General features: G+C 37.1%; 2 protein-coding genes across 7 annotated transcripts in view; one reads left to right on the forward strand and one right to left on the reverse strand.

Annotated features, from left to right (window-relative positions):
* Nucleotides 1-516: 516 nt before the first annotated feature.
* Nucleotides 517-26,396, reverse strand: LOC124210776 (glutamate receptor ionotropic, delta-2). Of its 4 annotated transcripts, none has more exons than XM_046609104.2 (9): nt 26,211-26,396; nt 15,079-15,275; nt 13,764-13,948; nt 13,273-13,665; nt 9,640-9,807; nt 8,860-9,086; nt 8,328-8,530; nt 7,870-8,135; nt 517-5,792 (listed from the first exon to the last, which is right to left on the reverse strand). In XM_046609104.2, the coding sequence occupies exons 1-9, from the start codon at nt 26,377-26,379 to the stop codon at nt 5,186-5,188; spliced, it is 2,415 nt and encodes an 804-aa protein (XP_046465060.1). In that variant the 5' UTR covers nt 26,380-26,396; the 3' UTR covers nt 517-5,185. The 4 variants fall into 4 exon arrangements, with proteins under 4 accessions (XP_046465060.1, XP_046465059.1, XP_068994191.1 ...); XM_046609103.2 differs by having other exon boundaries at nt 517-5,807; XM_069138090.1 differs by lacking the exon at nt 26,211-26,396 and adding an exon at nt 23,098-23,169 and having other exon boundaries at nt 517-5,807.
* Nucleotides 11,646-27,572, forward strand: part of LOC124210779 (acyl-CoA Delta-9 desaturase-like) — a 28,043-nt gene continuing 12,116 nt past the window's right edge. The window contains exons 1-2 of one of the 3 annotated variants that reach the window (XM_046609114.2): nt 26,199-26,355; nt 26,435-26,591. The gene's annotated coding sequence lies outside the window, so the exon portion shown is untranslated. Of the gene's footprint in view, nt 11,781-26,196; nt 26,592-27,572 lie in introns of those variants that run through there. The other 2 variants (XM_046609115.2, XM_046609113.2) reach the window with 2 other exon arrangements.

A 27,572-nucleotide genomic window follows, 5' to 3' on the forward strand; every position in this document is an offset into this window, starting at 1 on the left:
AGAATAATTTTTAACAATGGCCTGGGAAATTTCGATGAGGCGTCATTTTCAACTGTTTTTTTTATCGTTCATTGATCGTTTGCCGATGTTGATGGACCAATTTGGATGGTTATCCATTCTAATAGCTTTAAAAATTTCTCAATATACACATATAACTTATAAAGACCCTAAATGTTCTAGAAGCATTTGGATTCAAAGGATGGCCTTATTCAAAATCAAAGTATTCGATATTCGCTTGCACTTTTCAACAAACTGAAATGAATGAAAAGAAATAGTTGAGATTCAAATTCAAACATGGTGAAAAAAGATAATGAAAACAGCCGCTTGCCCGGAATTCGGAAATACAATAACCAAAAGAACGAGGAAGGATTGTAATTCAGCTAACTTCAGACCTGTTTCTAGCTGGAATTTATAGATTAATTTTGTGATGAGTATAATGTTCTTTTATTATATTTTAAAAGAAATAACCTCAACTGATGGTCATTTTTTAATAATTTATTTAATAATCATGTACAATATACTTTTGACGACTCTTATTATAGTTAGTTTAATATTACCGCAAGTAAATGCATTCGGTAAACGACGTAAAAATAAGTTAACCAACACCGGGAAAGAGCAGAATTTTTACAACCCATTGACCGACTCTAAGGAGGATTTGATCGATCCACATTGCAACTGTGGTTCGACAAACTTTGGAATAGTCCAAAAAATTTCTTACCTCCCTGCGCCTTCCTCTTGTGCTCCTGTCGACGTGCGCTTTTCATCGGCATGCATTCGCTGCGGTTTGTGTCTCGCAGTGGCGGAACAGGTCAGTCGATTGAACGTTGTGACAATAAGTTGATGGGAAACTCAAGAGTATCAAATAATATAAAAGGCAAAACAATGAGTAAACAAACAATTTGCAGAGTTTCGCAAGTTTGGTATTGGGTGCCAAATACGCTTTGTGTTATTTGTTGTATTTGAAATGATAAATACAAATGTGTACAATACGATACATACTTTCATACGCTCATTTTAGATTAATCAAACATTGATCGATACTCACGACACGATGCAGGCGGATCATTGGCTTAGCGATAGCCAGGCGTCTTCTCTATTGAAAGCAACATGCGATCAGGCATTTAGACAGTAAGATTTACAATACCCCGGCAAATATGTAATATCTATATACGGGGTACTCCATGTCAAATCGAGACGTCGGTTTTCCTGACCCATTTTAATCTGATTGCCCTTTCACACAATGAAACTACAAATTAAAAAGATGAACTTTGAATTTTTTCAGATTTTTTCCACACATGATTTCTTCACGACAACTCATCCAATAAATTGATTTCAACAATGTTTAGATACTTCGCACCTACGTAGCTTAAAACTTGGACGACATATGAAAAAGTTTCGTTCACAGAAAGTTTAGGTTCTCTCGTGAACTTCTCGAGAGTACTTTTTCGGATTTTTCATAACCCGTTTCAGTGTAGTTTGGATACAAAATGCGCGCAAATTGATCGTCACTGAAAAGTGCCCTAATCGAATGGGCTACAATTTATACGTAGCGTGCCTTCTTCAATGGGAAAGGTTTTTGAAAATTTCATAATTGGTGGTGCAGTGGTTCAGAAAATATATCGACAAATATTCACACAGTGCACTACGAAACTTGCAGACAATCTTTGGTATTGACAAAGTCATGATGTGTAAAAATTTCAGCCAAATCGATTAGGGCACTATTTTCTTATAGAAGATTATCGAAGATTTTTCATCAAAACCATAATTTAACGGGGCACGAAGAATCGCACAAAATTATTTTTCTCTAAATTTCATACAAAGATGCGAAAGTCGTGTACAGAAACTTTTTCCGTATGTCATCTGGATTTCAAGCTCTGTTAACTGGAAAAAATGAGAGATCATCAAAAGCTCATTTTTCGACTAGCTGTGGTAAGAAAATGCCTCGACAGGAAAATCTGAATAAATCCAGATTTGATGCTTTCGATACGAATTTCAAGTGAGAGTAAAACGGCGAAAACCTGAAAAGTGGTCATGGAAAAAATCTCATTTTTTCGTACGATTTAACATGGAATTCCCTATACACCGAGTTTTTCTTTTTTCTACCAATAGTTCCTTTCGCACTTTCATCGCGAATTCCCGTTTAACGCCAGAGCATTAGTCGGCTATTTTACTTCGCAGTGATATGAATGCATATTTACATATTGCATCTTAAAATTAGTTACAGCTTGCGAGAAATTTACGGTAAGCGTTACATCTGCGATCGGATTCCAGGCGCTACCCTGGTTGTATCAACCGCCGATGGTCTTTGGGAGAAAAAGTATGGCTAGAATTAATTTTCTTCCATTTCTGTCTGCATATATGATTATTTAAGGGGTCACATCACCTTGACCCTCCCTAAAAGATGCACGAATTCTAGATTCTTTTTCTTGGCAACTGTTGCGTACAGTTTATTTACATCCAACGGTTCTATTATACTTAATTATAACGACAAGTCATTCAAATTGCAATTGATATTATTGAAAGTTGTAGCCGGTAGAGCAATTTTTACGAAGATCCGCTGTCACAGGTCACTCCACGAGTCGGTGATCAGTGAGTTGTGACGGCCACACGGATGGTATGCAATCAAAAAATCTAATATTTTCTTGGATATGAAAAAAGTAACTAAAACCGAGCGTAGCACGTTCTATTTTTTTTTTTTTTTTTTTGAAATCTGTAATAATTTATGGGATGGGGGTTGATTCTATGGAAATCAATTCGACAGCGTAAATTCTCTACAAAAATATTGTTCTACGTACGTATTGCAGTTCTACAGAAGAAAAATCTAGATTTGCTATGGAAATAATCCTGCATGATTTATTTGACATGAGAATTGTTACAGAGAATAATTTTCTGGAGAATATTTTTCTACACAATTTATTTCCACACAACGTTTTACTACAGAATTTTTTAAAATTGAAAAATTTATCTTCATATTCCTTCTGTGAAATTGGCACCCCATTTTCGGTAATATTGATTTTTGAGTAGTTCAGGAATTACCTCAGAGTAATGGAGTTTATCGTAATTTTGAATAACAATTTCAGCTGATCAGGGTTCGAGGAATCATTTTCAAAACATGGAGTGTCAACTTCAGGATGTGCTCAGTTTTAGAAAGCTTCATTTGCTTAGAATATTCTGGAAATTACTCAAACAGTTCTATAGTTCTATACCTGTGATATTATAGTTCTATGCCGTACTTTGGACGTTGAGAATTGGAAAAAAAAGAATTAAATAAAAACAGCAGCTCCTTATTTTCGGTAAATCACTAATTTTTTGCGAGATTTTTTCAATGCGAACGAAAGAAAAGTTGTATAAGATTCCGAAAAACACAAAGTTTTGAAGTGACGTTTTTCAAGAGTTCATAAGTTTTGCTTAGAGTTCTGGATATGTTTTCAGGACTTCCAACTATGATTTGCACGACCTTACTTTTCATTCAAAAAGAATTTATAAATTGTCGAAACATTTAGCTTACGGTTGGATCGAGACGATTCATTTGACGTTCCATTAAAACTCTTATTAGAACCCCCCGAAGTGCTGAGAATTAATTTATTCCTATCATGTTCAATATTTCATTTCTCATGGAATCGAAGCGCCTTCTCAACGTTATAGGACTTGCAAAAAAGAAGCGGTTTTGTAAAAATCAATTGGTAGACAAAAAAACTGTAATTTTTTTTAAGGTTTTTTTTCTTTGCCACTTATAAAAGGATCTAATCGTCGAAAAAGTACTTCAGTTATATAGGTATGTCACTGAATGTAGAAAATAGTAAATTGTAGACTATGTTTCTATATCTGTAATGTTTGCAGACATTTCTAAATTCTATCAATCGATTACAACCGATTTGTGGATAAGATCATTTTAAAAATTTATGCACGAAAAATCTGAGATTAATTCTCAACAACATCATCGCAACTTTTATTATGACTATCTTAACTTTCACACCATCCGTAAATCAGTGTAGAAAATTTTACCTCGTGGCATTTGTCAAAAACATACTAATAGAGCTATTTGCACTTCTGAAAATTCGTTAATTTCAAAAGTAATTTTACAAAGTTAGCGGAGTTACTCAATTCTCCAAACGAAAAATTTCCACTCATCGTTACAAACATGGTGTTATCAAAATCTATCATATGTATCGATCGATAAGAAGTTCAACCTGTGTTTGATTGTTAGAATATTTGAACGATGGGACTGCCTTCATAGGACAATAAGTTTAATAACTGCGAGTTACTAATTAAATCGTATTTTCAAAATAAAGCTTGAAATCTAAATGCAACGCGTATCTCTTTGCATACGGGCCTCTGAACTTGTACAAAGAATGGCAGAGGTGGAGCGGATTTGATCGACGTTTACCGGACTTGGCCACAATTCTTTGCAGGTACACCAAATTGCTTAAAATCGATGCGACGATTAGAAATAAAAATGTAAACAACAAAGAAGCAAGTCATTTACAATACCGTGTCTACTTTAGAGGAGAAGAAGGCCTTTTTCGTGACTGCAAATGCATCCCCAATGTTTCTCGACCCGAGGTGACGAAAAGCGGTAGTTTCTTTGCGAAAATGCGAGTCATGGTTGAAATAAAATGTTGACGACCGATTGTATCGTAGATTGTCGAGATATAAGCATCGATTCTTTAAGTGATGTTATAGTCTGGTAAGCGCGTACGCTGATTGCGAATTATATGTAATTCTTGTCTCGAATAAACCATAATTTTAGTCTATTTTATGCATTCAGAGATATTTAATTTTCACAAAGTTGCGTTCACCTAAGAAGATATTGTGAAATATAAATTTTACTGTATCAAAGTTTGTGCAAGATTTTCTGATCGTTGTTACAAGTCTGATAAATTTTTAATTTTTTATATTTCTTGTACACGTAGAAGCATACTTTATTCATCGTTGTAAAATAACTAATCGTAAGCAAACTGAATCGTGCGCGCTACGAGCAGATCCTTTCAAAAGAACCTCCCAATAAATTTTTGGTTACTCCGAATCCGTATCCGATGTCAGAATTGTTCCATTCAAAATCGGGCCCCCGTCCCCATTTTGAGTTATCAACGTTCGAGGTCCACAAACGAATGTTCCAAGCAGGAGTACTTAAAATCCGGACGTACCAGAGCGATTCTGACATCAGATTTTGATTCACGAGTCATTAAACGTGGAAGGGAATAATAGGTTCCGGATTCTCGTTACTGCCGGAAACCTGATCGTCCACAGGGGACAATGCAACGTTGCTCCGTCTTCTTGGCGATGATAATTTTAGGCCTGAAAAATCTGACGATCCGACGATACCCGGAGTCGGGAATAACCCGCGGCTCCGAAGTCTCCCTGCGATGGAAAAATCGCCCCCGGCGCTTGTTCCCTGTAAACCGATTCTCGGTGATCCGACAGCAGCACTCGAGGTGAAAACACGTCGCCCAAGTTCCTGGGAGAGCACGTTTTCCGAATCCTCAAGGTAATCTTCCTTGACCTTCTTCCGAGAGGTCGATACCGCGTCGTTCGCTTGGCCGTGGCCGTGGCCGTGACCTTCTCGCCGGTGAACGTGGATCGCTCGGGTGAGTTTTTCTCGAACCGATTTTCGCTGGCTCCAAACTCGTTCGAAAATTCCTAGAGCAAGGGCAGTCATCACCCCGGTAACGAGGATGACAAATGCGGAGTAAACGTCGGCCAGACGAGCGCTGTGGAAGGTTGTCGGGGCCTCGCACTGCGGCATTCTCGGCAGCATCCTCTCGCTTATTCGGCTCAACACTCCGACCTCGCTAATTCGCATTATGCTGTGAAATTAGTTTCGAAATATACAGGAGTTTGACCGAATTCTAAGTTCTATTCAAGCGTGACTTAGGTCCGAATATTTTTGTATACGTACACCGAGAGAAATTTTCAATTCCGGTTACCGCTTTCATTTTTTACCACAATCGAAAAATGTAGTTCTAAGTACAAAATGAAAATCAGTTTTCTAGCTGTTACCATTCTTTCTCATTGGTATCACTGTTGCTATATTTTCTTGTAACTGTTGCGAAAATTTAATGCTTGTGCAACAATAAATTGATGTTAAAGCCTTGTTTAACTAAAGAAAGTAAAGTAAACCGAACAAACTGATTTTGCGTTGCAATTACCAAAAAAGGATCGAGAACAGCGCAAAATGGTTACGCGTACCTCGTTTTTTGTAATTCCAACAATATTCAAACAATTTTTTTAACGATACCTGGTTTACTGAATTTTTCTGGTTACTATGACAAATGAAACTTTTCTCAGTGTAAACTGGATGTCTATAGAGAAAGGGCGGATTTTCGTAGATTGCTTACTATTGCTAATTGTAAATTTTGCATGATTATTTCGGGATAAGATTCTTCTATACTTAGAATGAATTCCGAGACTGTTTGTTATTAATTCACTGATTTACGTGCAATAAACCAAACGCTGGTAGTTTCGTTTCTTTCTGTTTTTTTTTTTTTTTTTTGCCATTGCAGCTAAACCCACTATAATACGTGATTTTTGTATCATACTTTTTTCGTAGTGGTCAGTAGGACACGCAGCTTTTACTTGAAACGTTTTTTTTTCTAAAATAGATAGTATATAGAACCGTACATTCGAAAAATGTACTAAAAAATAATTGAATGGAATTTTTTCTATTGCGAATTGCACAAAAATTATAGTTTATGCAACAGATTGGAAACAATATAGTTATGACTTCACCCATGCTAAAATCTTCCAGCAAAAACACTGAAAGTCAATTTTGCCTGTAGGAATCGCAACAGTTACTTCGAACAAATTATTAAAAATGTGTCACAACTATTTCGATCTACTGTAAGAAATGTACTTATCAACATTTGAAATGAAAATTTAAAACAAAGGCTCGTCACGCTTGAATAAAACCAGAGTACATTTCAACCAACAATGAACCAGCAAGCGCGCATTGTGATCTCGTGCATATTACAAAATTTATAATCTGATAGTATAGAAAAATGATTCCGACATGTCAACTTGTCGGAGACTGATAAAGACGGTGTATTTGAAGCCGATATTTTACTACACGTTGACCATAAGTTAACGAATGTAAGCTAGGTCATCGATTTACAGTCAATAGTGTAAAATTAGTAACTGCAGATTGACTTTTCGTCGGTATGAAAAAAAAAAAAAAAAATCAAGCAAAACCATAAAGTTGCAAGAATTACAACGTTTTATTATCCTGTATCACATTCATTGTGCCGAGTTCTATACGAAACCCAAATTTTGTTTCGGCGTTATCTTGTTCTTGACATTTTTGCGGGCATTCGTTGAAATACGATTGACCCAGTTTCGACTGTTGGATTATTGACAGTCGTTACGAGATCTCTGGAAAGTAGTCACCGATTTGCCCACTTGTTGCCATCTCCAGCAATAACACAGATCATTTTCATTTGTCGGCATTACGCCGGCCTTAATTCGTCAAAGGCTAGTCGACATTTCGACAAGTTTACTATCCGGATTTGTATAAATTTTCATCAAACGCTTGCGTTAGACAGAAATAATGCACGGTACAATCTTAGAAGTCCGATTCGTGCGAGACAAGTTTTTCAAAGTTGATAAAATCGTTTACTTTTTCAACACCGAGGCTGTGTAGTTGAATGCTATATTCAAAATTATGATTATTGATTGCATCATCGACACTTGTTAGACGATCGCGAAGCTTGCGCACGCTGGTAGCACTCAGAAATTCTCAAGATATACATTCAACTGACAACGATTGGCGGACTAAGAGCTTCGTAGACGGTTTTATTGACGTGAAAGAAGTCGATGAAGTGGCACCTAGAGTGAAGCGCATACTCGCGGGTAATTCGCGTGCTATTCGCTCACCTATGAGTGATGATCTTCTTGTAGGGACAGGTGTGGGCCATTGGTAAAGCGACGACTGTGAAGGTCTGGGGAATTACAAGCTCCTTGAGGGAGCATCGATTGTGAAGAAGAGTCGTGCGGAGAGCCCGACGAGCCAATCTTGCACTTACGAAAAATCCGTAACCACCTTTCGCAGCTTTTTGCAGACCGGAAGTGGTGTCTACCCCAGCCTCGCGACCATTGAAAGCCTTGATGTACAGCTCACGCAGATTACTGTCGTTTGCATTCTGTTTAAGCAGAGACATCGATTCAATGGACTCAACGGGTTTGCAGCCAATGGAAAGCCAAAATTATATCCCACAGTTTCGGTTGAAATGCTCAATTATCTTATCGAGGAAGATGACAAATTCTTTAACCGATGCAGCATAAAATTTCGGGTCTCCACGGAATTTTAGATCTGTGTCAAACGCAAGTCTCACCCGTATATACTCGTCGTCGTTTCCACTGTACCCGAGTTTGTAGTTGTTGAAAAGAAGGTCCGCCAGTGACTTGATTCCCACAGCTTGTACCGAAAGTATTGACGTGATGAAACCGGCGTACGCGTTGTAAATAACGAGTGCAAATATCAGGCAGCTTAAAAGCGCTATCTTTCCAGATGGACTTCGGGGACTCCAAGGTGACCCTGTAAATAGTCCGTGATTTCTGTGCAGGATGTGTTTTTTGGTGCGTGCGAGTTGGTTTGCTTTGGCAAGCACGTAGAGTTAATTTGCTTTCTAGCACCGGATTGTTAAAATTATACCTGAAATCTGTACGTTAAAATGCTTGGGATCAGGAGAAGACGGTCAAAACAGCGTTTCAAATCATAAGAATTCACTTGAACACGTGTTGTTCAATAATGGCTGACTCAGGTGTCTAAAGTTTGAGAAAGGAACTCAACTCGTCCAATTTCCAAATTGCCCACTGTCTGTGACCATACGCGTATTGGTATAAAAGTGCAAATTTGGAGCGAACCTTGCATGCACATGATGCCGATGCACCATAATCCGGCTTCACCCAATCCAGTATGGGTTTCCGTTTCGTCGCTGAGAGCGAGTTTCCCTGCGTAATTTATTGCCGTCATTGCTAGCACCATTAGGATGCAGGTAACAGCGACGCATCCTAGCAGTCGATTGTTGAACGGTTGTAAAAAGATATCTCTCATGGAACCAGATTCCGGGGGATGGAAGTAAATGTTTCTCCTGCAAAACGTTAGTTATGCAGAGTGGACAAGTCACATGAAATACGACAGGGAGTTCAAATCTTTGATAGTAAGATCAGTCATCCTTGACAATTAACGATTACTAGTCATTTATTGAATTTTTACTATGTAAGACAGCCTAAAGTAACTTTGAACTATCTACATTTTACTCGACTACTTATAAAAAAAAAAAATGGTCGAATTCACCAAACATGGAAAAAGAAATGTTTTGGTCATTAAAGTAAATGTGGTTTCACTTGATAACACAAGTTGTCGTTATAGCTATTTTTTTGTTGAATCAAATATCAATAACTCTTTCATTGAATCGGAAAAAAAAAACATTTAGTTCGCCATATTTGGTAGATTCAGCAAATCCTTTCTTTGTATGGACATTACTCCTGATGCACAGTTTCATATTTTCAGCATACGAAGGTAATTCGGATAAAGTGAATCAATTATCTCCGCCATGTTGTAAGACAACCTTAGACTTCGCGATCGTTCAAATGCTTGCCTTGCGGAAATGACAATCATAACGTTTCACAGAATATACAAACATTGACTGAATGATGGGATGCGTGAAGCTCATGCCTCGCTGACGTTCGTCGTTCACGTTTATGTTTCCCAGTCCTATGTCAACGACTCCAGAAACCACATCGCCAAGAAGATGACTCCAAGCTTTGTTCACCACGGTTCCAAGTTTATCATGGGGCACCAGCTCTATGCTAATTATAATTGATCAATTAGTCGGAATCGGGGCTGAGTGAAGTGATTTCATAAATGCGCAATTCCACTAACAATTTGAACGTGTACATTTTTATCCCTCTATTTTGGCATTTTTCAAAATTGCAACAAAAATATTACCTCAATTTCCATTCGAAACTGTAGAATACGTATTTTTTCAGTATGGAATATATATTTTCTCGTTTTCATTAATTGAGAAAGTGATTGAAAGTGGTCTTTGGAAAGCGATTAGCTATTTAGACTAGTCGGAATCCAGTGAAAATCAACGATTGAAAGTGTTTTTTGGTCGTAGATTTCAAATCTGAACACGAGGTTTCAAAATTGAAAACTGCGTTCTACGTAGTAAGTGGAATTGGCCAATTGCATTTAAAATAGAAAATGGAAAATGTTTGTAAAATATCATTTAAATGGACAAATGTAAACGCGTTCCGAAATTCTCTTTCAAACGAAAAATGTAAAACGTGTATTCAAATTGAGTTGTAAAATGGAAAATTGGGTATTGTATACTATAACTAATGTACTTTCTAATAATTGAGATACGCATTGTTACGCTTATCGATTTATTTCGACAAGCAACTGAAGTCTTTCAAATTATATTCTGTCCTTGACATGTCTCGGGTTGGGCATATAAACATTACACTTGTGACGATGTGTATATTTTGATAGACGAAAGTAAGAACCGAAGTTCGGACGGATCAGCGGATCAGCGGATCAGCAAATCGGCAAATTAGTAGGCCTACGACTTTAGAAGGAGAGAGTTGTGTATGGAGGTGTCAGGAAATCATAAAGTGTGTGAAATTAACTCAAATTCTGATCAGGTAACAAATTCAATAAATAACGACGAACTGAAACAATAAAGAAAGTCACACCATTCTAAAATTATAAATACGACACATGAAACACTCTCCCTTCAAATTCTTCGAATAATTGTTCCGCTCGATTTTATCTGTATACACTTTTACCGTCCGTTTTTATGTTATTGTTATTATTTTGTTTTATTCTTACTCGACTATTGTCTCTTATATCTTTTAACTTATGCACCTGTGCCGTCCATTTATATTTTTTAAACTATCAAACCAAGTTTGTTGGGTTGCGACGTGCAGGGACTATAAATTGGGTATTCTGTACTATTAAATTATAGTTGACTTATTAAACCAAAACGACCTAAATAAATGCATAATTTTCTCTTTGATCGTCAACAACTTTTTCTCGTAATTGTCTATTTATTTCCCTTTCTTTTATATTTGACTTGTAATCAATAAACCAAAATTCATTACACACTTGACAGACGGTTTTTCAATTGTGAAGAACAGCAATTTTGAAGCTACTTGAAACATCTAGCTAGTCGTCGTTATTAAAGATATATTGCAATCACTCCAATCACACACTGTTTTCAAAGCTCTCATCTACTTGGAACGAGTGGTCTTCATGCATGCAGTATAGTCAAGATATTTATCAAATCCCTGCTAAATGAAGTGATAAATAGACTATCTTTGAGTTCAAAATTACGTGAAGAGCTGAGAATTTTAACATCATACATAGTATTAAAGTCCGGATGTTCGGATGTTCAGAAAGTAACGTCACAATTTTTTTTTCTCCTGACGTCATCGATCCATATCTAACAGACGAAAATCAGCTAGCCGAATTCCTCAGTCTGGAAACAACCGCGCGGTAGAGCGGACGTATGAGAATCGCGCTCCGCAGATTTCGAGTCGCAGATTTCGAGTAACGGGTTCTATACCTCCTGGATCCTGCGCTCCGGCTGCGCTTCCTGGTGCAACTTGACTTCCAGGACAAGCGCTCCGTGGTTCCTGCGCTCCAGGTCTGCTACCTGGAGAAACTCAACTTCAGGGACGAGGGCTCCGTAGTTTCTGCGCTCAAGATCTACTACTTGGTGAAACTCGACTTCGAGGACTAACGCTCCGTAGTTCTGCCTGTTCAGGTTATTCACCAGGTGAGTCGTAACTTCCAGAACTAGTGCTCCATAGTTTTAGATGTTCAGGTCCTTTACCTGGTGAGTCTTAACTCCCAGGAATAATACCTCGTATTTCCTGCGCTCCAAATCCTTTACCTGGTGGATCTCGACTTCCAAGACTAGCGCCTCGTAGTTCTGGCTGTCCACGTCGTTCACCAGGTGAGTCATAACTTCCAAGACTAGCACTCCGTAGTTTCTGGGTTCCAGGTCCTCTACCTAGTGGATCTTGACGGCCAGGACTAGCGCTTCAGGTCCTCTACGTGGTGGGTCTTGAAGTCCAGGATTAGCGCTCGGTAGGTTCGGTATTCCAGATCCTTTACGTCGTGGGCTTTGACACCCTCGACTAGCACTCCGTAAATTGGACACACTAGGTCAATTTTCCAACTAATTTTAGCAATATTTCCTCTCAGTACTTTCGACTTGATCAATGAGTTCTCACACGATTGTTTTATCTCAAAAATGCAGCCTTCAATCGGAAAATAAACGCGAATAATATTTTCGATGGATAGTGACGTATTACTCTTCATTACATGTCTAACGGCATAAGGTCACAGCGTCATCTGACGACCTTTTGTTGCTGAAGAAGACAAGAGAGCTTATTTTTTTTTTGATCGTATCTAGACTCAAAACGTGAAACAATGGTCAGAAACGTCGACAATTAATAATAGTTTAATCAAGAGACAAAGTTATGGACCGATAGATACGACCTTCTGCCACTGATTCGATCATAAAATCCTACGTCGATTATTTCCATAAGGCCGTATCGGCCAAAAATAATTCTTACCGCGTTTTCTAGGCTGAAGTATAAATCAATCAACCAAAAACAAAAGGTCGTATAGGACACAGATAGGATCTTTTGCTCCTGATGAAAATTGAAAAAAATTATCCACCACAATAATTGCTTAAGGGCACGACTACCAAAAATTATTATTGTTATTTCTCTCACTTCGATAATCAACAATTTGAATAATCCACTTTCAGAAAATCGACATCATCGCTGTATAACTTTATTAGTTTCAATTTTTTATGCGTTTTATTTAAGCGTTTTTAGTCTTTAAAGCGTTTCCAAAAAAAAAAAAATACCACACTGAGAAGAAATTCATTTGTTACAGTAACTAGAAAAATTCAGTAAAACGGGTATCGTTAAAAAAACTTTTCGACTATTGTTATAGTCAAGGATTGAGCGATAACCGGAACTAAAAATTTCTCTCAGTGTACGATACATGGGAGCACAGTTATCAGGTAGCCAGTTATATTATACTAGTTTACGAAAATCTGTTAAACCACTGACAACAAGGCTCATCCAATCCCGCAAACGAGCACAACAATCATCCATACTCGCTGTACCGATGATTTTAAAGCTAGAGCGAATTATTTTTCAGCACTCAACAGTGGCTCAACGTAGGTGCAAAGTTCCTTCACACGTGTGAGGGTATCGAAGGAAGTAAGTACCCAACGCAGTCTTAGGTACCTGGCATTAATGCCGCTGACAACGAAAGCCATGATGTCCAAGAGGGGCAGGATGTCGTCCATCTCTTCCTCGTCAATGTTATCGGGCTGTACTTCGCTGCTGGAGTTCAAAATTCCAACGAGTAACGGAAAGCCGTGAAAATTGTTTCTCAGCTCTACGCTGACCGGTAGCCTGAGCGTGTAGGTGCCGGGATTCCACGATCCCAAAGGGTCGATTACAAGGCTCGAATTCTCCGAGTTTCTTATCTTGTAGACGTGGCACAAGTAGAAAGAAACCGTCTTATTTTCCTGGACAACATAATCCAGGTTGTACGTTGAATTTTCGCGGTTTTTAATACGCCGCATTTTTGGCGCTCGATAGTCTTTCGCATATCTTTGCAGTCCAGTGCACGTCCTGTGCAAATATTACAAAAATTTACATTGGGACGAGAAGTGGATGAGAAATTTTTTTTTTTTTTTTTTTTCATTGGCACAATATTTACTATCAATTACCTGTTCAGATATTGATTTGTCACGTTTAGAGCCTGGGATGTAGAGAGAGGTGAAGTCGCGACAATAAGGTCACTGTCGATACCGATGTTGAGAACACGGAGAAGGGTGTCAATTATCGCGTCGTTGCGTTTTGTTGCCACTATCAGCCATGAGATGTAGTAATTGAAGAGTTGCTTCTGCGAGGCCTGAGTTGCAATGTAACGTTAAATCAAATTTTACAATCATTTATTCGCACTCTCGTGTATAATCGCCAGCAACATTCTAGGAACCAATGTTGCGTGCTGTCTGGAGTTTCTAATTTAAGCGATATACGCAACTAATTTGACAATTTACATACGACATTAGGCAGCATTCACAATGAGTGCAAATTGCGAAACGTAGGTACGTAGTATTAAATTAGTAAAGATACGTCATTTTAGATAGATAATCGGTATATTTTGAGTAAAAACAATACCAACGAGGAAATAATACTGAAGGTGTTTTGGTTAAATTGAAAAATCGAGTCTTTGAAGAACCTGGCCTTATCTGTAGAAAATTAAAACGAGATTTCAAATTTGGTGGTAATATAAATTTGCAACTTCAGCAAGTCGACATTGCCGTTAATTCTAAAATTATGACAGTTACAGGTAGACGTGTAATATTCTGCAGCGTATAATTTTGCAAAACATTTGTCTCCGGACAATTATTTTGGTGTCTTTACTGTCTTGCTTTGAAAAGTTGCGATGGAAAAAAGAAAATTTTGCATACATTCCACACTCGGTTTGTAAAATCGCTGTCAATATTGTCGATGAAAACTATCTTATGGCTTATGAAAAGTTAGTGACATTTCGAGTAAAAAACAATTGGAATTTTTTTTTTTTTTTGTAAAAACTTTAATATCTCGAAATAGTACATGAGTAAATATTTTCGTATGAAAATAGTCTTGAAAGAAAGGTTACTTTTTCGAGATTATATCTCATCGTTCGCGAAATATGAATTATCGTCTCTGTGACGTGTAAAATGTATCACTAAACAAAAAAATTGGTAAATATTTTTCTCAATACAGCCTTGATACGAGGTTCTTTTCCCAGACCTACCGCTATAAATTTCCAAGGTTACACGTATGAGGTAAAAGTTACGAACTAGTTTCATAGATATTAGTCACGTATGATGTAAGTCTTGCCCCTCGTTGAAAAAAAAAAAAAAAAAAAATAGGTCGATGAAATTTCAGATCGTAACTAATACTGATCAATTAAATTTTCGTATGTCTTGATCTAAAAGCGTATAAATTTTTTTATTCAACAATATGAATGTATGAAAAGTGAATATTTATTACCAACAGCAGGATATTGTCGGGCGATGTCAGGTTTAGCCCGTCCGTAAAAATTACCGTCCCAACGCGGTGTCTTCGGATCAAAAATACTTGCGGCAAAATATCTGTGAGGTGTTCGTCAAGCGTTGTATGTATCGATATTTTCATCCCTTTCTCGCTGCAGCAGGACATCAATGACCGGGCATAAAGTCGCTGACATTCTGTTTGCACGAATAAAAAATTTTTCAGTATATTAAAATCTTCTACATATAATCACGGAATTTTGAAAATCTTTACGTTTTCCAAAAGAATGGCGGTTTTTTCTTTAAAAAAAAAACGCAATAAAATAATGGCTGTTTGGAAGAATCATAGAAAAAAAATGTAGCAAAATCCGAGAGGATCAGAGTCACGGATTCATACACTTGAAATGAAGTACTGAAGTATGAAGTACTGAAACGAAACCATAAAAGTAGTATTTTTCGTAGCATTTGTCAACCCGTTAAAACCAATTCGATTATTGGAACTACCATCAAGTATGATTAAAATCTTTCGTCGTTGAAATTCTCGTTTTTCAAAAATGGTTCCGTTATTTTTGATGAACTTGTTTCTTGTTGCATGATTTTATTCGTTTTATAGCAATTTGTACAATATTTTCTATAAACATCGAATGAACTGTGTTGGAGTCTTTGCATAGGACTAGTTTTATACATTTTTTCCGATAAAACTATAGGTAAAAAAAAAAAAAACAGGGCATAGCAATTTTTAACGCTCAGTATTTGACCGTAAAGTCGTGTAAATTTTGTATTGTTTCCCCTTATCGTCTCCGAGATTATCGCGAGAGTTTGTCCGAAATTGTAAGCTTGAATTTCTTTCGACAGAAGCATATTACGTTCAAAGAGCTGAATGAATATTCATGTAAAATTCAGATTTTTTTCACTCAGCCTTTTCGAAACCATTGCGAAAAATTTTGAAATTTTGAAATTTTTTATTTTTCTAACTAACTATACGTTCAAGAAATAAAATGGAACATGATAAAATCCTGTTCTTCGGATACTAAAGGACCGAAAACGTAAAGATTCATTGGAATATGAAAAAGTAATTTTCGATCGAAACCTATACTTTTCTTACACCACCATAGGTGATGGGAAGTAAAAATACCGCAGTAAAAAATGTGAATTCTGATACCTAATCAATGTCGAAATAGTTACACGCCCAAATTGCCGATCGAATATCTTGACCTTACGTCTCGTTAAGTAAATCCACGTAAGCAAAGCACCATTAATTTTACTATCAGGAGTATCAACGTCTTCGATATTTCGGTGTAAGAGAATGAACATGCATAAATTTCAATAACAAAAGCTAAGATATCAACAATTTCAGTAGAAGTTTTACGTTCCGAACGTTTAAAATCTTTCAACTACGTTGTTTTCGCTTAGATTTTAAGATTTTCGTCTTATTTTATTGATCATATAGAATTTAAAAGATCGTCTGGATAAAAATTTCGCAGTTATCTTCGGAGCAGATCAAAATAAGTTAATAAAATTTCTGTAACATTTTACAGACAGTTTCTGGGGATCTGGTCAGCAAGTAAAATTAGGCCAAAACATCAGAATCGCATAAAAACAGATAAAAGTTAAAACTCTTTGAACGTTTCAATTATAAAACCTCTTTTCAAATTGGCAATATATATCATGGCTGGTTTATCCGAATGTGCTCACATTCACTTCCATCACGTATCAGGCACATCTTTTCACTATTATTATTGCAATGAACATATCTGGATATTTTTCAAGTTTTTACCAGTCGAGACAAAATATTATGGAATTTATTGGGTTTGTTTTGGGTAAGTTTCAGGAGATAAAAATACAACTTATCATAGCAGAAGCAGAACTGAATTGCAAAATGAGATGCCTTCGCTGTGCCCTAAATATATACGTCATCTAACGGGAGCAGAAAATTACCGTGAGGCGTCAAAGGTTTATAAGCAAAAAATGAGCCGATAGATGATGTGACATCACATTCTAAGAGCCATTTCAGCGTCTAATAATTTGAGGAGAGGAAATCATTGTTAGAATCATTACAACTGAAACTACAAAGGAATAATTCCTGTGCAACTTTTTATAATCGATGTTGTGATCCCGTAGCATTATACAAAAATTTACGAGTCACATTGTCCTCAGTTTATATCAGTTTCTCACCCACAGTCTACGACTTTAAGTCTTTGGTTATCGCAGTTACCAAAATACTTTCGTCTGGGAACGACGAGCGCTCGAGGCGATGCTTAATGGCCACCCGCCATATCCGTAATAACTTATAATTCAATTTGAATTGAACACCGACAACTTGCCCTTGCAATGTGTGAAAATCTGTTTTCGTTTTCTACGTTGTTCGAATTCTAGTATTCCTCTTGAATCAACCTTTCGGAATGTATTTCGGAGCTTTTAGGTAAAAACGAAAGGCGAAATCTTCTAAATAAATCATAATTATTTTACGACAAATATCTTAGCATACGAAGAACTTAACTCTTACAGAAACTGTTTCCAATAGGATATTCCATAAAATGATACAGGCCTCTAACAATAAGTTTATACCTAATTAAGTTGTTTTCTCGACGGCGTAAGCCTCGGGGAGGTGCAACAGCTAGCCATTGTTGTATTTTCATCACATCCGCCACAATTGACGCCCATGGCAAATCTTTGTACCGCAATCGGTTGAAATTGAAGAGAACGAACCCTTGAGGTGTGTCGACATCTACCGATTCCTTTCCAGTGTAAGAGTTTAATGACAATCACAGTAATTGCCGAAGTGATTAATGGGTGATAATTTTCATCGTACTTGAAACCAAATCAGTGATCATTTGTTAACCGTAAAAATATTAACTGCTGACAAAAATTCGTCAAAATGAAAGTGTGCGGACGTGCAATCGATGCCGCATAATTCAAACGTTTCTCAACAAATAATTACTAATTATAAACTTGAGATTATACCGGGTTCTATTCGAGTCACGCCTAGAGTCACCCCTACGAATAAGCCTGAAAGGCGTTAATCAGCGGCTAACGTAAGCAGCGCTAATATGCTAACTCATGAATGTTATTTCGCCTGTATCTTACTTGTACAACTTTGGAAATGGTCAGCCTATGATAATTAACTTGCAAATCACAATCAACGGTCTCGTTTACCTTAATTTCTGCCTTACGCCTTATTTTCCTTGAGTACTTCAACAAATAATCACAGCTCTGCAAACTTTTTTTCCGAGAAACTGGTAAACGAACGATTTGGTGAATTAGCATCGTGTTTTGGCATTTTTTTCCATCACGTTACAATTTCGGTATATTTGAATCGAAAAATTACGTTTTTTTACAAAAATTGCACTTTTCGACTCGTATTATCTCCCAAACCTATTCATAAAGTATCGTGAATAGAAATTGTATCATTTTTTATGACCCATGTGACAAGGATATTTTCAATTGATTCAAACAACAGCTTCAGTAGTATACTTTGACATTAGAACCAAAATATTTAACCCCAAGTCGTATTCAAGTGACCAACAAAAGTTGGAAACACATGAAACTCATTCATTTAGCAATTTCTAGAAAAAACATTTTGCACAGTTGCGATATTACAATTTTTCAACAACAAGATATCTTTGAACGTACATTTTTGACAGAGAAATAAAACTGAATGAACAAGCCAAAAAATTCTAACACCAAACTCACCGACCATTGATTAGTAGAAAAACAAGTCCCTAATCACATGAATTGATGTCATTTAACACTTTAAATTCCTCGCAAAGTGATTCCAGTGATTTTATGTGCATCGTGTTTTTGCAACGTACAATTAATATGAATTGTAGTTATATTTGAATCCCCGCCGTCGTGATCTGGTTTTTATGTGGTTGCAAATAAGATATTTTTTCGCAAACTTTGAACTGCGGTGCGGTAAGCTAATCAAGACGAAATTGAGGTTGTGTAGATGTTTTTGGTGAAATCAATTTTTGAAAAGTTATCAATTGAAAATTTCGAGATCGCGTCGTTTCTACAGCTCTCAAAATTTTTAGAAATCCTTTCACGATAATTTGTTCTTTGGTCAACCCTTTTATCATATTCGTTCACCAGCTTGTACAAAAAATACGAGAAGTTTTGGTTTGTTGATATCAGATTTTTGGTTGCATCCGCACAAAAAGTTAGATTTATTATTATTATTAAATATCCGCCCCTTTAAATTGTGTTAAAAATCCTATACCCACCGCAGGAGAATTTCTTGTTCGATTAAAACTAGTTTAAACTTTCTTCTAACGAAATAAAAAATAACACTCCAATCTGAATCAATTTAATATAAAGACTTCGGAGTTTTGCATAATTGCTTTCTCCGATCAAAACGAATCCATTAAAAATAGATAAGAATTATAAATCATCGTTAATGGTTCATATATAAGACTAGCTGACCCCTCTGGCTTCGCACGGGTCGACTTTTTTTAGAGTTACCGATGACTAATATTTTTATAGTACGTTATTTTCACGTATATCCAACCATTTGGTTCGCGCACGCCGTTAAAGCAGTCAAGCAGTGCTTTTTCTTCCAGCTTAAATTACAATTATTGAGAAATCAAACAAAAACTTATTTTTATCAACATAATTTATATCTTGTGTTACTCAGGGATAGTTCAGCTTTCTGTTAGTGAAATAATTTTTAAAATCGGTTCAGCAGTTCCAGACATCACCCCTTGTATGCAAACCGACAAAAAAACCTTAACTCATTTTAATATTAGCAAAAACTGGTGATCAGAATCAATATTATATTACACGCCTGGAACACTCAGGGCTGACATCTTTTGCGTAATACAAAATAATTTATACCATTATTCCTGCAATTCGCATTAAAATTACAGTAATCCGGCGAAGTTCTCAAGGTTCAGACATTCAGAAGTAAAAGAGCCAAATTGTTGATATACAAATATTTTTCACATGTACATGCAAACGAGTAAAGCGTTCAGGTTCGTAAAACGTACAGTCTAACAAAAGAGTGTCGAAGTATACGTAAATACGTTTTGTGAAACATTGAGGTTTTCAATGACGAAATTGAAGTGAATTAAGTTAGATGTAATTAAAACGGGATCACACGAGCATGAGAAATATGTTAGTTTTCACACCAAAAACAAAAAAAAAAGGCAAAAAAAGTTGACTATCAACAACTTTGGAGGGCTGACGTTTTGCATTCATTTTTTCATACCAAACGCATAACGCTGATTTTACCAAATTTTATGTTTCAGTAATAATTTGATCTGTATGTTGTTTTTTTTTTTTACTTATCAACTAAGGAAATATGGGATGGTTCTCATATTCAGGCAACTCGTAAAGTATGAATCAGTAAAGAAAACGAGCAAACAACGTGCCTTATCAAAATCAAACGAATCGAATATTTTTAATATTGTAAAATGATTCCACGGTCTCCGAAAGAGGCTCCTCATAATTGAGCCGTTTCGGATGAAATTCACAGTTTTTGAATGTTTATCCTTCACGAATCATGGAGACACTGTTACTCAAAATCACTTGGGTTACCTTCGGTTACATCTTTCAACTCCATGTTTTATAATTTATTGTTTCGCCAACTTTTTTCACCCGAGTTTACTTTTAATGTTCTCTCGTCACTGCATCCTTTGAACGGCTTCGTAACAAATGTCATGTGAGCTGTTGGATGAAACAAATGACCAACTCTGGTTCCGATGCAATGATTCCCAAGGTAGCTAAGTCATGTGTACGTACCAATTGTAAGCTGAGAAAAGTGTTTTTCCGACGGTGACCTTTAGATTCAGTGAAATGATTTACTTTTACTTGCTTCTAAAAGATTCTTCACCACTTTCCAAATGCGAGAAAGGAATCTTGAGAATTTGAAAGTAATTCTATCACTCTTACGAAAGAAGTAGATCCGTGTATCGTATAAACATTGAAACTGTCACTCCGTGTAGAATTGATGAAAAATTCTTTCAGTCATAGAGTGTAATAGATAAGCCGAAGAAAAATCAAAATAATATCAAGACTGATTCGAGGAATTGTTTTTGTTTCTCAGCGTTAACTACGACTCAATGACCCGGAAATTTGCTTCTTTCTTTCTTATTGTTAGTGGCTGAGGCCAAGGGAGGGAGGCAAGGATTCCCGTCTCTTTCTCCGAGACTGTGCCGAATTTAAAAATCGGAAAATCGGGCAGTGACTTTCAACTAGGACCAGTCGTGGAATTCGGCTCAAGTGGAAAAGAACTGTGCCTGTCTCTTCATTTTCTCTCGCACTGAACCCCCTGCTTGAACTGGAGTAAGCCGGAGATATTCGCATTTCTTCGAATGCAGTTTTTGGTAAAACAGGATTCGTCTTAGAGGTAGGCGATGAATAATTAAAAATTTTTGAAACAGTTTTCGATTGAAAGGTGTCTTCGCATCTCAGTCTTCGTCATTACGCGACTTACGCGACGTGTCATTTTACGCGAATATAGTCACTGTGGCGCATTCTGTTTTAAAAATTTCCGACCAAATTTACGGTTTATGAATCTGCTCGATCACCTTGACATCCCTGATCCGAAATATTGAGTAATTGTTCTTCGTTGTTCGTCGTGATGCGAACATCCATATTCATTGGGTGTTGTGGATCGTCATTCCCTGATAACGATTCCTTTCTCTCGTAGAGATACTTTTGATGGTAAAGATCATCGAAGGATGTATGCAGATATTCCTCCTCCTCAACGATGAAACGACATTCGCGCGTATGATTAACCCTTTCAGTCCCAAGTTTGTCAGTTTAATGTTTTGGCCTGAATTTTATTACTCGGAGGGTTTTCGGGGTCGCTGATAACGAATCTAAAGTCAGAATATGATCACCTCTAAATCCAAGATAGTGGATCCATTACGGCGAATTTGAAGCCGAAAAAACTATGAAAATTCGACGATTCTAGCCGAAACTCGAGATATTTGGGATTATACGAAGTAACGGAGATCATTTGAAGTTGTCAATAAACTGTTTTAAAATTTTTGAGGTAGAACGCTCAGCATCCCACTGTGACTGAAAGGTTTAATCTGATGAGTTGTGTTACTTGTTTCTTCGCAATACCGTATTCATCGTTATTTAATATAAAACACTCAATTTATCACTACTAAAAACCGCAGGTGTTTCGTCATTCGGTGTGCTTTCGAATTTGACAACGATGTCTTGAGTGAAACTAACCCCGAATAGCGTTATTAGTATTCATAGCTATCCTTACGAGTCCCTCAGTTTATCACAGGCTCGCATTGCGTGAACATGCATTATATATATATATCAGCCGTAGTTTTATCGATATGAAAAGTCTTTGACGTCAACGTGAAAAAACGCAATGAATTCGTCGGTGAAAGAGTGAGATGATTTCTAACGATATGCAAATTGTATTTAGAAGACGAGTGAAATTTTCTTATGAAACAAAGTGAATGCGAGTGAAAAAAATCGTCTGCTTTGTTGTTCCTCGCGTACAAGTTTCGGACACATTTGAGTCTTTTTACCGAGTTTGACCTGTGAACTTGTGTGTTTTTAAATGTTATAATAAAATGTCTTATTCTAAACTCGTATTATGTATAATATTTGACGTAAATTATACGGAGAGAGCCTCGTACACTTTTTAAATTCAGTAATGAGAAACCCAGCTCGTAAAAGACTAGGTCTTAAAAGAATGCCTTTCTTCGCTCGATTATCGAGAATCTTGGAAATTACAGAATTAATTAGCGTAAAACTGCTATTTCATATAAATCATTACCGGTATTGATTATGAAAAACCCCTTCCAGTGTTGTGTAACGTCGCTAATTTGAGTGTTAAAATATTGTGTCACATGATTACAAAACTTAGTTTTTTACGACACGTGTTCGGACCAAAGTGACGTGGAATTCTACAAAATATGGTACCGTTGAATCGGCATTAAATTAAATTTGCCACCACTGTCCTAAACGTGCAACGACTTGTACCACACAAGATTGGGTGAGATTACTCAACGCATTCAGATAATTGATAGACCTATCCATTACTGCCGACCTCATCAACTATCACTGTCACATGATATCCGCTTAATCGGTGCCATTAATTTGCTGGTGTGAGGAGGACGTTGTAACGTGGTGAACCATCCAATGATTGATTTCTCTACCTCTTTTTTTTCTGTTTCAATAATCACACCGCGAACACTCAAAGAGAATGCAATGGCCACTTGTGCGCTTCTGCGAATACCGCATTTTGCCTTCGGTGCATTATCCAAGGCCACGTTACAAGCTGCTTGTACATTGGAGATTGCTGAATCGGCGTGATAATGATTTCACCGGTCAACGCGAATTTTCGGACGGTTTTAGATGTGAAATTTTGATCTCTTCCACATAACTAATAAAAGAAAAAATGGTTTTAGTATATTTCGGAACGATATTTCGGATTTTACGAAAAATTACCTATTTTCCCAAACATTTATTCTGAATAACAATCAAATAAACTTAAAACTATTTTTTATTTCATCAGTTACGTGGAACAAATCGAAATTTGACATCTAAAAGTCAGACCCAAAATCTGCGTTGACCGATGTTATTTATCATCGTAAAAAAAAAAAAAAAAAACAAAAGCAAACTTCATAAGTAATAAATGAAGATTTTGGTTCTTATTCGATGCATAGAATTAAAATTTATTTATTTAAATATAAAGTCGGAGAGAAATTTTTTTTTTCTCTGTCAATGTGCGTTATGAGTTATATTTTCAAGGAATCAGTGCGTCGGAAGTAAGCTTATTTAGCTCCGGACTGTAGCGATCAGCATTTCGAAAGTGCTTTAATTTTCTTTTAGCTTGTATGTTAAATTATTTGTGTTTATCTACGTATTTGTAATGTTTCGTGGAAATGTTTCGCGAATAAATTATGCAATGCAGGGTAAATTTACCGAAGTTCGCTTGCTTCTCGGCAACTGAGAATAGATTTTACCCATCGAGATTACGTTTCATTGGCCTCGATTGGCTGACTCCTCGCTATTTTCAAGGCATAGTTCATTGTTGTTAAAATTTACCCGAAATTGCATGAATACAGGCGGGTTTATCCATTGCCCGTAGGACATTATTATTATTATTATATACAAGTAGTGGGTATACAGGCTTTCTATTTCCGTAGTGATAAGTGTTTCAGATAAATGTAAGGATTGCTTAGTTTCACTTCTGGCTATAAGAGGACCCGTTACGCGTATACCGGTTGATTGTGGTCGGAGAATCACACGCATAACAAACATTTTTGGGATACCCGGTGAAGGTCAATACGCCAAAAAAACGTTACGAAAAATGTTCGGCAAAGGATCGAATTATTTGTAAAGTCTGTCAAAGTTGGCTTAATTGCACGAGGAATATATTTCAATTCGATCGAAAAATGGCAAGTCTTACAAATCGCTCTTCGTGTGAAAATTTTGGCAGTCAATTAGTCAAGTGTCGAACTGCGCAAGAAAGAAGAAACGACAATTTGACAAAAGTGACATTTTCATTCAACGAAGGAATTCACCGTGATTCATGGTCCTCCAAATTAATCGGGCATGCATTAGGTTTCTCGCTAGACATTTCGACACACGATATCCGTATTTACCATTTGGGTAGTGACGGTATACTTTGCGAGCACCTACGTACGGACCTGAAAGGCTTTCATTTCCGCATGTAAAAAACAGTCATTATTGTTTTTATGTCGTCGTTATTGTTCAAGTTGCCACAACATGACACTTAGTCGCAAGTTTACATACGCAATGAGAAACTTTCGTTGTTGCCGCAAAAGTTTTTCAAATAAACACTGAAAATATGTCACTTAATTATCGGAGCTGGAGGGTAAACTATGTAAAACGCTGTTACTCCAGAAGAGAGAAAAAAAAAAAGAAATGCAATGTCAAATTTCTACAATTTTATAAATAGACAATTCTTAGTTATGCTGATTATAATGCTCATTTTGCTATTTGCCAACTGCCAGGTCAAAGTTTTTTTAATTTTTCATACAATATTCTTCATAGGTTTGTTCATATTTTGCCTTTTGCTGTCGTTCCTCTTTAATTTTTCGCTAATAAAGTTTTGGAACTCATTCACGAGCCCAACTTTCGGAAACGTAACATAGAATTTATCTGCCTGGAGCGTGTATTTAGAAATAACTTTTTCATAACTCAAACGTAAAAATAGGCGATTTTTCCCGCCTGCTGAAAATGAACGACGTACGATATTTCTAAATGAATGACGTGCGCGTTAGATAATAGTGAATCATTTCTCCACTAGTGGGTAAAAACAGTTTTTGCCCAATAGTGGCCAAATATGTTGCCACCAGTGGAGAAATGGTTCGTTATTTCCCACAGCACGAGTATTTTATTGAGAAACAGCGTCTCTTGTTCATTTTCAACAGGCGTTAAAAATTGCCTAATTTTATATTTTAATTGTGAAAAACTCGTTGCACAATATACTATTTACATCGTACCGACAAGTACAAGGAGACCGGGTATAAGGTTAGTTTCTTCGAAATTACACGTTTAGACACGCGGTGTTCGCTGTGGCTCACAAACCGAGGCTTACAATTTTAGCAGCCCGAAAAATGATGGCCAAACTCCGCATCAGATTTTGCAAACCGAATAAAATTGATGTTTTGTAACAAATTATTGATGTTTAAGCCGTCAGGTTAGTATTTTTTTTTTTTTTTTTTTAATAATATAACAAATACGTGGATAAATGCACCTGAATAAAATACAAAAATAAACAAATAAGACAAGAATTGTGCCGTCGGGATGTTACACGCAAGAACGAGGTTCCATTTTATTGGCGGTCCCCGAAAATTTTCAGTGGAAAAAAGGAATTCCGTTACCGTTAATGAGGTAGGAAATAGGAAGGAACTGTAATCGAACGAGATACCCAAAGTAACGTACATTACGCACGTTACACCTTGCTCCACATTGACTCGTAATTACTGCTACCTCATTAGGGTAGATGTTAGATATCACGCTCGGCGTTCACGTTCGTCCGTGGCGTTAAGTAGGCGTGTTGCATTTCGCTAATAAAATCGATAACGGGCCAGGCAGTAATTAGAAACGACGGGAAATAAGGCGATAGTTATTAAACGCAAGTAGAATTGCGGCAATGAGCGATATTCGCTTGCGCTTCGTCAAACTCACTCTTGGGTATCAAGTTGTCGAAGATGACGAGCTGGTCCAGGGATCTCCACCTCGCGTATTCCACCATTAGCTGGAGGCCAAGAGGCGATGGCGAAACGCACTGAGACGCAGCTCTTGCAACGCTGAACACCAACAAGAGTGCCAGGTCGAGCCATTCCTTTCCTTTCATCGTTCACGGTCACCTGTAATCAGTGAATAGTACAATTTTGATAAATATCCATTAGCAAGCATCAGAAGTCCACGAACTCTTCGTGCGACACCTGAACGCAGCCAAACGAAGTCTGCCTCGTACTTTCTTGTTGAAAGGGTAAAACTAACGCCAGTTTGTGACAAGCCCGGGTTACGTTTGGTCGAAGCAACAGTACCGGATATCAAGTCGAAGTAAGTATCATCACCGCGCCGTTAGACTGTAATCCATCATTTCCCATTCCAGGAGTCTTGAATCGAAAATCGAACTCTTTCAAATGCCACGTCAGTTACTTTTCAACCCTTGTGACACCCGGTTATTAAATAATGAGGAGCCAGGCTCTTCTTCGCCAAGAACTACGGACATCGCGTGCAGAAAAGGGGAGAGCGACTTGCCGATAGCCATCGAGTCTCGCTCATCGCCTTTTTTGTTTACTCGAGGATACGATTTTCCCAAGATTCTCGAATAACGGACGATTACCGGCCCGATGATAAATTCCAAATCAGTGTATCGGCCGCGCGTAATGTCAGAACACTGTTTAAAATGATCTATTGACACTGTTTGAAAGCGGACATCTCGTCAAAATAAAATCATCTTTCGATTCACAATGATTCTGGTGTCGTTTATATCTCCAAGGATCCAAGTCCACGTATCTCAAAAGCGAAAAACGGCTTTGCAGCCTCGTTATATTCGCAATGCTGAACAAAAAATCTCAAACACATTTACATTTGACGCGGATATAAATAATTGGCACGAAGTCTGTGGATTTACTATTGCGATTTCGTAGAATCAATCACATTTATTCATTTCCGCGTCTAAGGAAAACGTGTTGACGTGTTTTTGTTCAGAATTGCGTATAGAATGGGGCTGCCATTCTCTTTTCCGCGTTTGAGCTACGAGCACTTTGATATTTGGAGATATACGCGTCGACGTCGAAATCGACATGAGCATTCGTTCATTGTAGCTCAAATTCTGACGTGAGATTTTCCGAGTATGCGATTGGCTTTCTAGTTATTATTACTCGAGTTGCTTTCTTTTTTTTCCATACCGATGTATATCAGTGCAGAATTACCTAACGATCTCATCGTCAATCGATGATATTTCAAACGCCTAAATTTTCAATCCTGGCCCAAAAATTGGACATGGTGAATCAATCAAATATTACCATCAGCCTA

The sequence above is a fragment of the Neodiprion pinetum genome, chromosome 1, assembly GCF_021155775.2.
Source record: "Neodiprion pinetum isolate iyNeoPine1 chromosome 1, iyNeoPine1.2, whole genome shotgun sequence".
NCBI lineage: Eukaryota > Metazoa > Arthropoda > Insecta > Hymenoptera > Diprionidae > Neodiprion > Neodiprion pinetum.

Coding starts and splice junctions, on each gene's coding strand:
- LOC124210776 (XM_046609103.2), bottom strand. CDS start 26,379: ATGAAAGGAAAGGAATGGCTCGACCTGGCACTCTTGTTGGTGTTCAGC. Junction 8,531..8,859: donor CGGCATCATGTGCATGCAAG/GTTCGCTCCAAA, acceptor GACTATTTACAG/GGTCACCTTGGAGTCCCCGA. Junction 5,808..7,869: donor AAGAAGATCATCACTCATAG/GTGAGCGAATAG, acceptor CTAATTTCACAG/CATAATGCGAATTAGCGAGG.